Genomic DNA, 17,677 nt, shown 5'->3' with positions numbered 1-17,677 from the left:
TGATAAAGACACAGTCTTATATCTTTGCTTTTATATTCTAGACCTCTCAAAATGAATGTTGACATTGCATTTGCCTTCCTCTCCACCGACTCAACTTGCAAGTAAAGCTTTTGAGAACCCTATTCGAAGACTTCCAGCAATTAACTCTAAAGACAGCCCGTCTCATTCATTAAAGCTGCTAATTAAATAACAAACAATCCAAAAAGCATTTCCAGTGGATCTTTTAATATTTAACCCTGAACTTGGAGAAGATAGTGGTGTCTTTGCGTACTTTTTTTTGGATCCAAGTTCCTGTTTGACTGAAGCTACAAGCTGCTTCAGTTGCAACTAAATAGCCAATATCAAAAGCATGAAAATAGGACTGCCCTCAATTAAGTTATGATGTTGCCTGTATTAACTAATGAGCATAATACTTGATACTGAAGAATGATTCTTAACACAAATCATCTGGAGATATAAAGTGCATGGCAGCAAAGTACTCATCTATAATAAATAATTTTTCAGACCATTTTAATAGTTCTCAAACTATTCCAAAATGGAGTATGGTTATGCAATCACTAAATGAAAGGCATTTATTTTTCCTTGTCTTGGGTTCCTATTAAATGCCCTATAATTAAAAAAAAAGATGGAAAGTATTAAATGTTTGGAAAATTGCAGCTTTAAGGAATACAGAGGTATTACTGGTTTCTGTTTCTGAGCTGATGTTCTATAATGTATTATGACAATGCCTTGAATATTGCAGCCTCATATGCTGAACAACAGCTATTTTAAACAAATTATATAACCTGTGTCAAGTGTTTAAATTTAGGAGTTCGGATTTTATTATTAAAAGATGCTTTGAAAGTGCTTTTCGGATTGATATTTATTTAATAACAGCTTCAATAAATGAGAAGGGCTCTCTTTGGAGTTAATTATTGAGTACTTAATCTCATGTATTTTGTTAGGAATTAGATTATTGTCTGAATCCTAGTTAACAATGGCTTTGTCTTTAAGAGCTTGGTGGTTGTTGGATAGACACCAGCTTTCTACCTCTGTTTTCTTGCTGTGAGGTACATTGCATCAAAGACAAATATTTCCAAGAAAGATACATTTGCTTGAAATCTTTTTGTGGTTTTACCTATTAAATTCAGTTCATTCCCTTTTGTAAACTATGTTTAAGATTACTGGTGGTTTGGATATGTTGAGGATTATATACTGGAAGAAGATGACGCCAGCGAACAATGCTACCACGGGCAACATCATCCAGATGGTCCAGAAAACTGTTTCTTTCACTCCTTTTACATTTTCTTTTTCTTTTTCTTTCAAATGTGGTTCTGGTACTGTTGGAGCCTGTGGCTTACAGTCTGATAGTGTGTTACTGGGCCAGTTGTGCAAGAAGTTTTCTTGAGGTGGGTGGCCTCAAGGCCATGACTCTTAGAGATGGGGCGTGAGCCTATCACCTCCATTTCTCACCCATCTTGCCAATTAAAGCATTGAGGACGATTGAAAACTTCTAGGTGAGTGCGGAAGGTGAATGAGCGTTCAGCCTCTTGCTCGCTGCTGGTGAATCGCAGTGGTTTGCAGATAAAGAGCACTGAGCTGAACTGAATATGCACTCTTTCCATTTTGGGTTTATATTATGCGTTTTCGCTTCTTTCTTGTTTTTCATCTTGTTTTTTTGTGTGTGGGGGGTGGTTGTTGATGTTGTTGCCATTTGCGCATGTTGGGAATTGATATTCTTGTCATTCACGTGATTTGATTTTTTGTGTGTTGGAAGGGGTTCCATGCTTTTCTTTGTTTTGTATCAATCTGTGGAGAAGACAAATCTCTGGTTTGTATACTGCATACTTACTTTAATAACAAATGTATTTTGAATGAAATACATATTTAGATATATTTACAACCCCAACTAGAAAATTTTCAAATTTATTGTAAGTTTCAATTGATTTATCTTTTGGTGACTTTCTGTACTGTTATTCATTTCTGGGCTCATCGTTAATGTAACCCAGTTGCATTGTAAAGTTTTAAAGGTCTAAAAACTAAATGCAGTTGTAGGAGCCAAGTATCTTTTTTCTGTCTGTATTGTGTTTTGTGTTGCCTGTTTATTATGGGTAATTTGTTGTGGGTTGGGGCGTGGAAGAAATGTAGAGTATAGTTCTGTATTCATGCTTTGTCTTTAGTCAGTTTTAGTTTGGTTAGAGCAGGGGGTACGTTTGGAATGATTTTTTGTTGACTGCTTCACTTAGTTATGTTTAATGCTAGCTTTTAAATACACTATAATTGCTGATGGTTAAGTACATTTGAATGTGCTTCGACTAGTCATTTTGTTATGTCACTAGTGGTAATTTCATTAGTCTTTTTTTATTACCAGTTTGCTTATCTTTGCTGGTTTCTTAATGAAAAATCGAACGTACTTTCTCGGACTTAGAACTTTGATATTCTTAGTGCACATCATACAGTGTCAGACCCCTCCCGTGCTTAGTGTCTGGGCAGTTTTGGTTTGTTTTGAGGGAAACACTACAGCACTCTTCGTCACTAACAAGAACTTCAACTATTGAAATGGATGGGATGGGGGTGGGAGGAAGGTAAAGGGATAGAGAAAGTGAGGAATGGATTTGCTTTTAGACCATTAAAATTTAACAGGGAAACCAGATTATTAACGAAGGGCCAACAATATTGGTATAGAAAGTCAACAAAACCATTGATTGTGATTAAAGTAGTGGTAAATAATTGTCTTACAGACCTTGACAGATTGGGTTCTGTCTTTACTGAATTCTGCTCTTCTGTGTCCTTGGCAATGTAAAACACAGGCTCTAGTTTTGATGCCTTTTAGCTTCAATCCAATCACATCAGAGCAAAAATAAACTGCAGATGCTGAAAATACAAAATTTAAAAACAAAATTTGGAAGGGCTTGTGATTGATTGGAGGTCCACCCAGTTCCCTGACACTACCACTCTCCCTTCCCCAGCTGAAGTCATACTTGCACGGAAGTACTGATTGTCACTGCCTAGTAAGGAGACACTAATGCCTTTGAATGGAAAAGATAGTGGACTCAGCCCAGTACATGACAGGTAAAGCTCCCCCCTCCCCCCCCCCCCACAACCATTGAGCATATCAACATGAAACACTGCTGTGGTAAAGCAACATCCATCATCAGGGATCCTCACCACCCAGGCCATGCTCTTTTCTCACTGCTGCCATCAGGTAGGTTCCAAGAGCCTCAGGACTCACAGCATCAGGTTCAAGAGCATTTACTACCCTGCAATCATCAAGCTCTTGAACGAAAGGGGATAACTATGCTCACATGCCGATCCATTAAGATGTTCCCACAGCCAATGGTCTCACTTTAAGGAGTCTTTATCTTATTATTTCATGTTTTCATTTTTAAGTGCTATTATATTTGCATTTGCACGGTTTGTTGTCTTCTGCACCCTGGTTGATCTTTCATTTATCCTGTTATAGTTGCTGTTCTATAGATTTGCTGAGTATGCTTGCAGGTAGATGAATCCATGGGTTGCATGTGGTGACATATATGTACTCTGATAATAAAAATTTACTTTAAACTTTTGAACTTTGACCTATTGCTCTTTCAATCCCATTAAACTTCTCCATGTCAATGGTGTTGCTATGGGAACTTTCATGAGGGAGTTGTGTCACCAGTTTTCTCCCATAATTTGTGGAATAAACTTTCCATCAATAAACCAAACTGTTTCATTTTGCTAGATTGATGTTAGTGGTAATAATACCGTCCTTCATACTTTTTACACTTGGAAATCCTCAGTGGAGCTGAGGGATAATGTATTGTGAAGTGGAGAAATGGTGAATGGATATTAGAGGGAAAAATTGCATGCCACTTGCTATGAATAAACTAATCCTTTTGTTGTTAAAATAAGTAAAAACAGCTCATGAAATTTTGACAAAATAAATGCTTCTTTAAGAATTTGGAAGTTTTTTGTGCTTTGTCTTGTTATTTGCGTGACTATGTACTTATCTCTTTATGACATCTGATTACGACTGCTTCTTGAAGGAGTGCCAACCTGTCTCGCCAATTTCTGAGGAAATCGCTGAATGTTCCACATGCTGTTTTGGCACCTAGCTCTTGTGCACAAAATTATGTTAAATACTCTCTAGACAACTGGATTTTAGTGATAGAGTGCTTTCATTACAACTTTTTATCTTCAAGTAACTCTGATAGTCTGATGTTTTGAACAGAGTGCAATTTTAGTGAATAACTTATGGATCAGGTGATAATGATACGATCAAAACTTCCTTTGAATTTATGGAAGCTCAAAGGCTTTAAGGTGATTTAAGTGAATTGCTAAATGAATAAAAGCTACTTTCTTTCAGCTGGGAGCATTTGGAACAAGGAGCTGTAACTTTAAAACTAATGCCAGGGCATTGATGTCAAGAAGCATTTCTTCACATGGCAGCTTGTGGAAATCTGGAACTTTTTATGCTGAAAACAGCTGTGGATGCTTACGTACTATTGCAACAATTAAACACATGAATCAGTCTCTCAAGTCTGCTCTGAATACAGGCCATGTCAATCTCATTGTAGCATCAACTCAGCACCTTCCCTTGCCTGAGCAACCTATTTAAAAAAAATAGTCTCTAGATTCTCGCAGTAGAAAATTTTCAAGTTGAGATTGCCAACTGGTTATGGACAAATTTATTGTTATTCACATACAAGTCAGCATGATCCAAATGGACTGAAAAAGCAAAGTTGAGCTGATGATAGTCAAACAAAAAAGTATATTGAATTGACTTTATTACTTGCATCCTTATATATAGAAACATAGAAAACCTACAGCACAATACAGGCCCTTTGGCCCACAAAGCTGTGCCAAACATGGCCCTACCTTAGAAATTACTAGGCCTCTATTTTTCTAAGCTCCATGTACCTATTCAAAAGTCTCTTAAAAGACCCTATCATATCCGCCTTCACCACTGTTGCCGGCAGCCCATTCCACGCACTCACCACTTTCTGTGTAAAAAAAAACTTACGCCTGACATCTCCTCAGTACCTACTGCCCAACACCTTAAACCCGTGTCCTCTTGTGGCAATCATTTCAGCCCTGGGAAAAAGTCTGACTATCCACACGATCAATGCTTCTCATCAACTTATACACCTCTATCAGGTCACCTCTCATCCTCCATCGCTCCAAAGAGAAAAGGCTGAGTTCACTCAACCTGTTTTCATAAGGCATACTCCCTAATCGAAGCAAAATCCTTGTAAATCTTCTCTGCACCCTTTCTATGGCTTCCACATCCTTCCTGTAGTGAGGCGACCAGAACTGAGCACAGTACTCCAAGTGGGGTCTGACCAGGGTCCTATGTAGCTGCAACATTACCTCTCGGCTTCTAAGCTCAATCCCACGATTGATGAAGGCCAATACACCATTTGCCTTCTTAGCCACAGAGTCAACCTGCGCAGCTGCTTTGAGCATCCCAAGAACTCGGACCCAAAGATCCCTCTGATCCTCCACATTGCCAAGAGTCTTGTTCCAGATGCTGGGAGAGTCCAGTACCAGAGGGCATGGTTTGAGAATAAGGGGTAGGTCATTTAGGACAGAGTTAAGGAAAAACTTCTTCTCCCAGAGAGTTGTGAGGGTCTGGAATGCACTGCCTCGGATGGCAGTTGAGGCCAATTCTCTGGATGCTTTCAAGAAGGAGCTAGATAGGTATCTTATGGATAGGAGAATCAAGGGATGTGGGGACAAGGCAGGAACTGGGTATTGATAGTAGATGATCAGCCATGATCTCAGAATGGCGGTGCAGGCTCGAAGGGCCGAATGGTCTACTTCTGCACCTATTGTATATTGTCTATCGTGACAAAGGTTACGAGGAGAAGGCAGGAGACTGAGGTTGAGAGGGATAATAAATCAGCCATAGCGGAATGATGGAGCTTTGTTCTCGATCCACAAAGCAAGGCCCACTTGAATCACTTTCTCAATAAGCTTGCATGGGGTACCTTATCAAATGCCTTGCTGAAATCCATATACACTACATCTACTTCTCTACCTTCATCAATGTGTTTAGTCCTCAAAAAATTCAATCGGGCTCGTAAGGCATGCCCTGCCCTTGACAAAGCCATGCTGACTATTCCTAATCATATTACACCTCTCCAAATGTTCATAAATCCTGCCGGTCAGGATCTTCTCGTTCAACTTACCAATCACTGAACTAAGATTCACTGGTCTATAATTTCCTGAGCTATCTCTACTCCCTTTCTTGAATAAAGGAACAACATCCGCAACCCTCCAATCCTCCGGAATCTCTCCTGTCCCCAGTAATGATGCAAAGATCATTGCCAGAGGCTCAGCAATCTTCTCCCTCACCAGCCTGGTGTACATCTCATCTGGTCCCTGTGACTTATCCAACTTGATGCTTTCCAAAAGCTCCAGCAGATGATCTTTCTTAATATCTACATGCTCAAGCTTTTCAGTCTGCTGCAAGTCATCACTACAATCACCAAGATCCTTTTGCATAGTGAATACTGAAGTAAAATATTTATTAAGTACCTCTGCTATTTCCTCTGGTTCCATACACACTTTCCCACTGTCACACTTGATAGGTCCTATTCTTTCACGTCTTATCCTCTTGCTCTTCATATACTTGTAGAATGCCTTAGGGTTTTCCTTAATCCTACCCGCCAAGGCTTTCTCATGGCCCCTTCTGGTTCTCTTAATTTTCTTCGTAAGCCTTATAACTTTTCCTATTAGCCTTATAATCTTCTAGATCTCTAACGTTACCTAGCTCTCTGAACCTTTTGTAAGCTTTTCTTCTTGACTAGATTTATTATAGCCTTTGTACACCACGGTTCCTGTACCCTACCATAACTACCCTGTCTCTTTGGAACATACCTATGCAGAACTCCACACAAATATCCCCTGAACATTTGCTATATTTCTTACGTACTTTTCCCTGAGAACATCTGTTTCCAAATTAAGCTTCCAATTTCCTGCCTGATAGCCTCATAATTCCCCTTACTCCAATTAAACGCTTTTCTAACTTGTCTGTTCCTATCTCTCTGCAATGCTATTGTGAAGGAGATAGAATTATGATCACTACCTCCAAAATGCTCTCTCACTGAGAGATTTGACATCTGACTAGGTTCATTTCACAATACCAAATCAAGTCCAGCTTCTCCTCTTGTAGGCTTATATACATATTGTGTCAAGAAGCCTTCCTGCACACACCTAACAAACTCCACCCCATCTAAGCTCTTTGCTCTAGGGAGATGCCAATATTCGGATATTTGGGAAATTAAAACCTCCCATCACGACAACTCTGTTATTATTACACATTTCCAGGATCTGTTTCCCTGTCTGCTTCTAGACATCCCTGTTTCAATTGGGCGGCCTATAAAAAACATCCAGTAAAGTTACTGACCCCTTCCTGTTCCTAACCTCCACCCACAGAGACTCAGTAGATAATCCCTCCATGGTCTTCACCTTTTCTGCAGCCGTGACACTCTAAGCAACAGTGCCACACCCCCACCTCTTTTGCCTCCCTCCCTGTCCTTTCTGAAACATCTAAAACCCGGCACTTGAAGTAACCATTGCTGTCCCTGAGCCATCCATGTCTCTGTAATGGCCACCACGTCATAGCTCCGAGTACTGATCCTACATTGATGTCTATAGAGTTTAGCCTGTCTCCAATCCTCCTGTAGTCCACAATCAGCTCCCTTGTTTTTGTGACATTGAGGGGGAGGTTGTTTTCTTGACACCACTCTGTTAGGGTGATAACTTCTTCTCTGTAGGCTGCCTCATTTTTATTTGAAATTAGGCTAATCAATGTAGCATTGTCAGCAAATTTAATTAGCAGATTGGACCTGTGGGGTGACGACACAGTCATGGGTATACAGAGAATAAAGGAGGGGGTTTTGGACACAGCCCCAAGGGGCACCTGTGTTGAGGGTCAGAGGTGAGGGAGCCTGCTCTTACCACCTGCCGGCAATCTGACAGGAAGTCCAGGATCCAGCAACACAAGGGAAGGTGAAGGCAGAGGTCTCTGAGCTTCTTGTCGAGCTTGGAGGTTATTATGGTGTTGAATGCTGAACTGTAGTCCAACAACAGCATTCTCACATAAGCATCCCTCTTCTCTAGATGTGTAAGGACAGTAGTAAAGCAGTGGCTATTGCATCATCTGTTGACTGGTTGTGTCGGTAGGCGAATTGTAAGGGGACCAGTTTGGGTGGTAGCAAGCTGCAGACTTAGTTCTTGACCAACCTCTTGAAGCAATTGCTTATTATTGAGGTGAGTGTGACAGGATGCCAGTTGTTTAGACATGTTACCTTGGTCTTTTTAGGTATAGGAATAATGGTGGATGTTTGAAACTGGAGAGCACTCTCCACTGGGAGTGGGAGGGATTAAAAATGTTGGCCTTGTTTCTTGTCCCACAGATGTGGCATTATCTACTATCTTCAACATTTTATGCTTTTGGTGTGTGTTATACTTCCAGCTTCTGGTGATTTTTTTTTGCAATTTTCAAAAATTGCAATGTACTGGATTTATGTTCTATCTAAAAATATAATTTGGTTACGGACCACCTCCACCCCTCCCCTGGTTTCACCTGTTACTTACTATCTTGTACTTCTCCCTTCCCTCCCCACACCTTCTTACTCTGACTTTTCTTTCTTTCTAGTTCTGATGAAGGGTCTCAGCCCGAAACATTGACTACTCTTTTCCATGGATGCTGCCTGGCCTGTTGAGTTCCTCCAGCATTTTGTGTGTATTGCTTTGGGTTTCCAGCATCTGCAGAGTTTTTTGTGTTTGTGATATATTTTGGTTAGATGGAGCATAAATTAAGAATAATGTTGCAGTTGCCGCTGTACAGAGCAGGGCTGGAATATTCCACCTATTCTGGGGCAGATTTTTTACACTGCATAATTTGTTGAAGCACCAGTGTGTTGTGACATAATACTGTCCTTATCAAGTTTCAATTCCATCTCTTTTCTAATGCAAAGACATGGTAATCTCATTAGTTTCAAGGCAGGAAATTTCGTATCATTTTCTCTCCATGGTCATTGTGAAGGTCGATTTGCTAATCCAAATTTAGGGATGACACCAAGTTGGGAGATGTAGTCAGCTGAGAGAAAGAGCTACTGTTGGTGAGTTGTGAATAAGGCTACGTCCACACTACACTGGGTAAATCCATAACTGAAGCTTTTTCTCTTGGTTTTTACCCTCCGTTCGCACTAAAACTGCGTTTTCATCCCCCGAAACCAGAGATTTTCAGAAACGCTCTCCAGAGTGTGTAATTTTGAAAACGCCACTTGGCCGGAGCAATGTGGATGGGGTAACCGGAGAAATCTAAAAATGCTGTCATGACGTGCCGGAACATATGGTGATGGCAGCACGCCATTTCATTGTTTTCTTGAACGCAACCTAACAATTTCAGAACAGATGGCAACGAGACTGAAGCCAGAAGAGTTAGAAATGTACTCACCAAATACTTAGACCCATAACTTACTGAATAAGTAAGTATACTCACTTTGCCCTGTTTTCTGTCCTTGCTCATATGAAAGTGGTTTACCTATTTATGCAAGTACTTCTCTGACAATAGATGTGTAACAGCCTAATGTAACATTGTATGGAAATACAAGATAACACTGATGCAGAAATGTTTTATACATTTAACAAGGGGCTTTATTAATGCAACAGAGTTAGTCAGTTTTTCAATGTTCATCATCAGCCAGGTCATACTGTCCATGAACTCCCTGTCGGTTGCCTCCGTAAGCTCCAGTGTTTGTTTTTTTTTCTTTTAAGTCCTCCTGCGCGAGAGCCAACAGCTGTCCGTCGTTTAAGTTTTTCCAGTCTATAACTGAACAAACATGCTCCAAACCTTTCACTGCGAGATTCGACACCAAACATGTCGCTTGTTTTCAGTAGATGTGTCCTGCGCATGCGCAGGAGGAGGGGATTCGCCAAAATATCCATTTCAATGTGGACAGAGATATTTTTTAAAACACATAGTGTGGACACCTATTGTTTTTACGCAAAACAATCTTTTTCAAAATTATCCGGTCTAGTATGGACTAAGATTGGAGTGAGAAAGTGCGCAATGATCATTTCATGTTGTGAGGTTAAATGTTTGGAGAAGGAAAGCATTTGAATTATCATGTCTAATAATTGTTAACAACGTGAGTGCAGAGACACAAAGCAGAATGAAATGTGGTCTGTACACCCACATTGAGCTCTTGGTCAGACTTGCCCAGAATAATGTGCCCCATTGCATTTGAGGAAAGATGAACTGACCTTGATAGAATGTAACAGAGATTCAGCAGAACAATGTCTGGGCTTGTGGTGTAGAATTTAAAGGAGACGCAAACATTGTTCTGCTGAATCTCTGTTACATCAAGGTCAGTTCATCTTTCCTCAAATGCAATGGGGCAACAAAGTACTGGAGGAGCATGGCAGTTCAAACAGAATTTATGGGAGAAAACAAAATGGCAGTACAGGTTTTCCCCACTATCTGAAGGTAGAGCGTTCCTATGAAATGTTTTGTAAGTCGGAATGTCGTAAATTAAATAAGCAATTACCAGTTGTTAATATGGGAAAGATTTGAGAGCATTCCCAGACCCAAAAAATAACCTACAAAGTCATGCCAAATAACACATAAAACCTAAATTAACAGTAACAAAGCAGGAATGATATGATAAATACACAGCCAATATAAAGTAGAAATACTTTTCTGCAATCGTTGCAGCACTGTCTAGCGTAGTGAAAATCTCACTATGTAGTGCTACTAGTGTAGCGGAAGCACTCTCTCCAGTAACCTTTAAGCTATGAAACTGTCAAATCATACCAAATAATACATAAAAATACACAGCCTATATAAAGTAGAAATAATGTATGTACAATGTAGTTTCACTTACTGGAATTGGGAAGACAGCGAACACACTGATGATGGTGTGTTAGGCTGAGTCTTCGGAGGTTGGGGTGCTCTGCAACTTTTTCCAATAAATCGCAGTTTCGTCACAGTTAAACACTTGCTTATGTGAGTAACCACCTCCTGTAATTATTTTCTTCAGTTCTGCTGGGAACTTTTCGGCAGCTTCGGTATCAGCCGAAGCACTCTCTCCAGTAAACGTTAAACTATGCAGCTGCCGAAAAGTTCCCAGAAGACTAAAAGAGACCACTTTGCTACGAGCAGAACCAATAGTAACATCGGCAGCTTTCAAAATTCTTTCTTTCTGCGTGTAAATAGTGCAAATGGTGGACGCAGGCAAGTTCAATGCATGGACATTGTCCTTACTTCATTGACCACAATCGAAAGGCTTAATTACGTCCAGTTTTACACTAAGCGTAACACCCTTACGAGCTCTCTTAGGCTTTTCCAATACCTTAGGACACATCTTGCTAATGGATGCACAAAATAAATCGAGATAAAGCACAGATGCTCACAGATACATGTTTAAGCTATGGCAGCTTGATGCTGAATGCAGTTCCGGGGAGGAGCTTAGCTGCTCAGAGTGAGCGCTGCCTTTTTTCATAAAAGCGAAAACTCTTTGGTTAGCGAAAACAGGTAGTTAATGTAGGCCTTTCGTAAAAGCGAGGTGTCGTAAAGCGAACGTTTGGAAAACGGGGACCACTTGTATTATGGTTGAAAGCCTTCATCGGGACTCTTTGAAAGTACTTGGTTTATATGGGTGGAGTGTCTATTTTTTTGTATTTTAAATTAATAAAAGGATATAACAGAGTAGATGCATTGAAGTTTGTCTTGGGCATCTAAAAAAAATTGATTTAGGCCAAGTAGATGTAGACAGAAACAATGTTTTCCATGCTAGGGATAGCTAAAATATCAAGTTTCATTTCCTGCACCCCACCCATCCCTCAGAATCAAGGATGGCAAGTGAATTTAAACACTTCAAAGAGGAATTGATCTTTTTATAAATCAGTCTTGAGGTTGATGTGTCGAAGATTAATGCATGGAATTCGAGAGATGGGATACAGATATTTAATTCTGTAGCTGGTTTGAGGAGCTACATGGCTTGCAATTAGGATGATGTACAGAAATGAATGAATACTAATGCTGAGTGTAATTATGGTAATGTGTTGTGGAGGAGTGACTGCGAATTGAAATTACTCAACAGTATATTCCCATTAGATTTCTTTTCCAAGTATTAAAAAAATTTAAAGTTCACTTCTTCAGATCCTTTACCAGCTGACTGATATGGAACTTAAACCACCTATCCCCAGCTTGTATTTATGCTTATTCATTCTGAACCTTATTGTCCAGCCCAGTCCATAAAAGTGCTGGTGATCTGAACAATCCGTGTGAATTAGAAGTTACTTTAGACTGGTATGCTACCAAAGTTGTTAAGGTGTGTTTTGCCCTGGATGTACAGTGGCTGGTTCGCTGCCTTTCGAGCACAAATGTGGAAAATAATGTTATTTATAAGCCAACTAAAATACATTCACTTTGCAACTTTTATCAAAAACTAACTATGTTTTTCAGGTTCATGATTGATCAATTAATATTTCAAAGTAGATTTTTTTTAAAATCCTGTTTATGCTTCTGCAATGCAACCGTAACTGGTTCCAGATGAAAAGATCCAAGGAATTTTGGGTTATTTTGGTAATGGTGTAAAAGAGGCCAACATTCCTATCCTGGCAAAGAAAAACCCAAAATGAATTATCAGGAATTGCCTACATTGTTCAGCTCATCCTTCTCTCAATGCTGAGGGTCAGTTGCTGTTCCTATATGTGGGGTAAGAGCAGCATGTCTGGTGATATCCCAGTGTTTTATAATCGTCATAATAAACAAAAAGTTGTCTACCAAACATAGTCTTGTGTACAGAACAGATAATATATTGCGACAGTTAATTGCTTAAATGCAGAGTATTTGAAAAGTAAGATAGTAACTTTAAACTTCCTCTTTTCTTTTAGGTATCGAAGAAATACAGTGAAATTGATGAGTTGTGTCAGAAGCTGAGCACCCGGTACTCAAAGGCAAAAATACCTTCCATGCCTAGGAAAGTTTTATTTGTAGCTGAGACTGACATAAAAGAAAGAAGAGTTGTTTTTGATGAAATCTTCAGAAGTATTGCCAAGGACACAGTGTTGGCATCTAGTCCTGAGTTGTTGGAGTTTTTAGGTAACTCTTTGAAATATGGAAGGAAACTGTTGAAGGTTTGGGAGGAAATTCTTCTATTGGCATACATTGCCATTGGGGAACATAATACCAGTCTTTTTTGATATGCTTATATATTTTCCATATGACATCAAGATCTTTTGAACAAGCTTTTGAGATTCCTTTCAAAACACTGAAAGTAGGGTATCAGAATTTTTTTTAAATGAACTATTCTATTTCATTTTATGAAGATGAAACTCTCAGTTTAAACTAATAAAATACAGCTGTACATTACACTATGATTTAAAAAGTCATCTAACTCTCATGGAAGTTTTTCAAGTCTTTTTAATTTTTTTTTGCTGTAGTTTTTGGGGGGAAAACAGTTATTTCGAGGTGTTTTAGATGATGAGTGTAACAAGAGTAACTGCCATTTTTTTTTCTTGTAATAGGAGGAAAAACTAAAGAGCTTGGTGATCTAAAGTACAAAACTGGAAGTGCTGCTGATGATTTGAAAGATGATGATGGTGACTCAGGGGATTTCTTCGGTCAAGAAACTTCTCAAGACACAGAGATTTTAAGAGAATCAAAAAACATTCTGCCAAGTATAGAGAAATGTGAAGAAATATCTGATCCTCTGGGTGTTACTCGGTAAGGTGATTTCTTTCAAACAAGAGGTAATTTGAAACATCACAGGGAGGGATTGCTGCGGAGAATGTGATGGGGGGAGGTAAACATGTGTTTGGTTGTAGGATCCTTTTGGAGATGATGGAAGATGTAGAGAATGATGTGCTGGATGCAGAGAATGTCTTGGAAAGTGATGCCTCATCCTGGGAACAGATCTGGCAGAAACAAAAGAACTGAGCTTTTTACAAGAGACAGGGTGGGAAGAGGTACTGTCAAGATAGCCAGGGGAATTGGTAGGTGTATAAAAGATTTCGTTAGACAGTTTGGCTTCAGAGATGGAGACAGAGAGATCGAGAAAGGGGAGAGAGATGACAGAAATAGACCAAGTCAATTTATGGGCAGGGTGGAAGTTGCCCTCAAATTCATTTGGTGTATTTCTGACGCATCTGCTGTACCTGGTGCTCCCGATGCGGCTTCCTCTATAAGACCACTTATTCGAGCACCTTAGCTCCAGATGCCTAAAGTGGAATTCACCTGTGGCCAAACATTTTAATTCAGATTCCCATTGCTGTTCCAACATGTCGGTCCCTGGCCTCCTCTTGTGCTATAATTAGGCCACACTCAGGGTGGAGGAGCAACACCTTGTATTCCATCTGGGTAACCTCTAACCTGATGGCATGAACATTGATTTCTCCTTCCAGTGAAGAACTTTTTCCTCTCCCTTTCTTCCCACTCAGGCCTCTTACCAGTTCTCACCTGCCTATTATCTCCCCCTGGTGCCTCCCCTCCTTCCCTTTCTCCTATAGTCCACTCTCCTCTTCTATCAGATTCCCTCATCTCCAGTCCTTTACCTTTCCCACCCCCCTGGCTTCACCAATTACCTTCTAGCTCTCCTCCTTCCCCTTCACCCAGCATTTTATTCTAAAATCTTACCCCCCTCATTTCCAGCTTTGAAGAAGGGTCTTGACCTGAAACGCCAACTGTTTGTTCATTTACATAGATGCTGCCTGACTTTCTGAGTTCCTCCAGCATGTTGTGTATGTTGCTTTTGGACTTCCAGCATCTGCAGACCTTCTTGTGTTTAAGAAGTGACTTAGTCTATTTTGTTTTAGTAAGTTTCAGTGAAATGTTTGGATGAAGGGGATTATTGTATCTTAAATGTTGATGATGAGCCATTTCAGTTATAGCAGTTTTATGATCACAAAGTAGAGGTTCTCCAACTAGATTTATGTAGTTTTCCTTTTGTCCTAAATACTCCTTCAATATTAGCAGGTAAATTAAAATCTGATGGTATATTTGTTAGAGCACCGAATTTAAGATCCTTTCTTCCCTTCTGTAGCAAATAAATGAGATATCAGTCCCATTAAAACCACTCCCTTCACTGCATTATGTTGGCATTTTCTTGCTAAATTCTGATGCTACAGTGGAAATGCTGTATTAACTTTAGAAGATGGTGACCGTGATAATTTACACTCTCTGAAACGTCTTAATTTAGTAAAATGTTCTGAGTTCAGTTACAGGAACATGGTTAAGCAAAATTGAAAATTTAGAAAGAGTTGCTTCTGGGGAAAAAAACTTGGCCCAAGTATAACTTTGTGGCTGTAAATGGTTTTGTAAGGTGCTTAGATGGTTTTAGGTTTACATAATATTCTCTGCAGTGTTTGGAGCATTATCTGTGGGTATTTGCTGGAGTGCTGGTCTTCAGTACTATAGTCATGATGTTTTCTGGTTTTATAACCTTTTCTGTGTCCTGTGGTCTCATTTCCTATCATCATAGGGAGTCAGTCAGATTGGCTGCAGACTGGTTTTTATGATGATGGAGATCTTAAGTGGAAGCTGAGACTGTTCATCTATATGGCACTTCTGTCTGAAGGTGTTCATGAATGCTTCAGTCTTTGGGACTGTCATGCTGGACCCATTGTCATTGAGGGTGGAGATGCTCATGGAGTTAGCACATCCTGGGGCTGTCTTAATTGCCCTCCATGATTCACTACTAGACCTGGTTGGACTGCGAAGCTTTGATGTGTTCCATTGATTGTGGCATTTCTTTGCTTTATCCATTACATCTATTTTTACTGTTTAGCAAGCATGTGCTTCTGAATTGTAATGTCCTCATAATTTTTAGATATCCCTGGCAGTACTCCATTGACTTTAAATCTACCTACATTTGTATTTACCCCCTGCGCTGAAGGAAATCTGTGTTTCTTATTTTTCTACTTATTACAATATGTACTTCAGTTAAATCCTCTTGCACTCCTCTATTACCTACTATCCAAACTTCCCCATTGTTAACATTGTTATGGCATCCCATGTTTTCAAATAGTGATGCCTCTCCATTTCCATCCTCAAATGTTTAGAGCCACGAGTGATTGTAGATACTGAATCTGGAGCAGCAAACGAAGAATTCAGTGGTCAAGTAGCATCTGTGGGAGAAAAGGAATTGTTGATGTTTTGGGTCAAAACGTTTTCCTCCCTCGGATGCTACTCATCCTAATCAGTTCTTTCAGCAGATGTTTGCTCCCCCAGAATCTTAAATGTTTCACCTCTCACTCTTCAATTCCTGCAGCAACAAGCCCCACCTGTCTAACCTTTCCTTTTCAGGCAAGTGGCCATTTTCAGCTGGTAGTCTAGCAACAGGCTCGAAATGCTCTCGGAAAAGACCCATTTATGTCTTTACTGTTTCCTGCTCATCAGCTAATTTTACCTCCTGCACAAAGACATTTTATTTTACATTATAGCCTTTAATGTGGTATCTTATCAAATTCCTTTTTTAAGCTTTAATTCAGTATGTTAAGTAGTTCCATTGCACATTTACTGCATCAAAGAAGTTTGATAAATAGATCCTTTGTTCATCCTTCTATTTATTAGGTGTTCCTTCATTGTCTTGCAACTTCCACAGTATACTACCTTACACTTCACTGGATTATTCCATTGGCTGCTTCTCAACTGACCAGAGCATCGATACCTTTTTTCCCCCTGGTGGGCGAGTCCAGGACAAGAGGCCACGGTCTTAGAATTAGAGAGTACCCATTTAAAACAGAAATGAGGAGAAATTTTTTTTAGCCACAGGGTTGTGGATTTATGGAATTCGTTGCCACATACAGCAGTGGAGGCCCAATCATTGAGGGTGTTTAAGGAGGAAATTGATAGGTATCTAATTAGTCGGGGTATCAAGGGATATGGGGAAAAAGCTGGAAATTGGAACTAGATGGGAGAATAGTTTATCTCATGGTGGAGTGGCGGAGCAGACTCGATGGGCCGAATGGCCTGCTTCTGCTCCTTTTGTCTTGTGATCTTGTGACCTTTTGGCAGTCTAATGCTTTCCCCTTGCATTCAACAGCAAAACATTAATATATATTCCACAAAGCATGGTGCCAGATACTGAGCCACGAATCACAAATCAATCATTGTCTTTTCTGTTACTATTGATTTTAATACTATTTGCCATACGCCCTTGGACTTCTTGGAGTTGTTCCTTGTTGAGCAGCCTGCCACATAGAAACTCATCAAAATCCTTGCTTAAAATCCATGTCAACTACATCAAGTACACTGCTTATCAATACTTCTGATCTGCTCAAAAAGTGCAATTTGTTGGTCAGGTGAAACATTCCCTTGACTAATCAGTGCTCTATGTCTATATTTAATCTGTTCTTTCACAACTTCTTTCCTTACTTTCAGGGACAGAATTTGTTTGGTCCTAGCTATTTATCCATTTTCAATAATGTTCAACCCCTAAGAACTTAAGGAGCTTTTACCCAATCTTTCAGGCTCTTCTTTAAGTGCAATGTTGCCATCGCCCCCCCCTTTTGTGAAGTAGTGATAATTAAGAAATCACAGCTTTTGACTCTCCTGCGTATTTCCTTCTTCCCAACTGTTCCCTTCATTGTTCTTGTTCGTTTTATGCAGTCATAAAAACACCTTTGTATTTTTCATTGTACTTGACAGTATATTTTCAGATCTTCTCTTTGCCAGCTTAATTTTTCATTTTAATTTTAC

The 17,677-nt window shown here is 39.7% G+C and overlaps 1 protein-coding gene across 1 annotated transcript in view; it reads left to right on the top strand.

The window, feature by feature from the left end:
• hs1bp3 (HCLS1 binding protein 3) overlaps nucleotides 1-17,677 on the top strand; it is a 111,697-nt gene that overhangs the window by 34,216 nt on the left and 59,804 nt on the right. Inside the window, exons 3-4 of the mRNA XM_059981794.1 lie at nucleotides 12,874-13,081; nucleotides 13,507-13,705. Of these exons, the coding sequence (XP_059837777.1) occupies nucleotides 12,874-13,081; nucleotides 13,507-13,705 (407 nt within the window). The remainder of the gene's footprint in view (nucleotides 1-12,873; nucleotides 13,082-13,506; nucleotides 13,706-17,677) is intronic.

Source organism: Hypanus sabinus, chromosome 10, assembly GCF_030144855.1.
Source record: "Hypanus sabinus isolate sHypSab1 chromosome 10, sHypSab1.hap1, whole genome shotgun sequence".
Classification (NCBI taxonomy): domain Eukaryota; kingdom Metazoa; phylum Chordata; class Chondrichthyes; order Myliobatiformes; family Dasyatidae; genus Hypanus; species Hypanus sabinus.
Note: the sequence above shows the minus strand (reverse complement) of the source record. Positions and strands in the feature narration are given on the sequence as shown.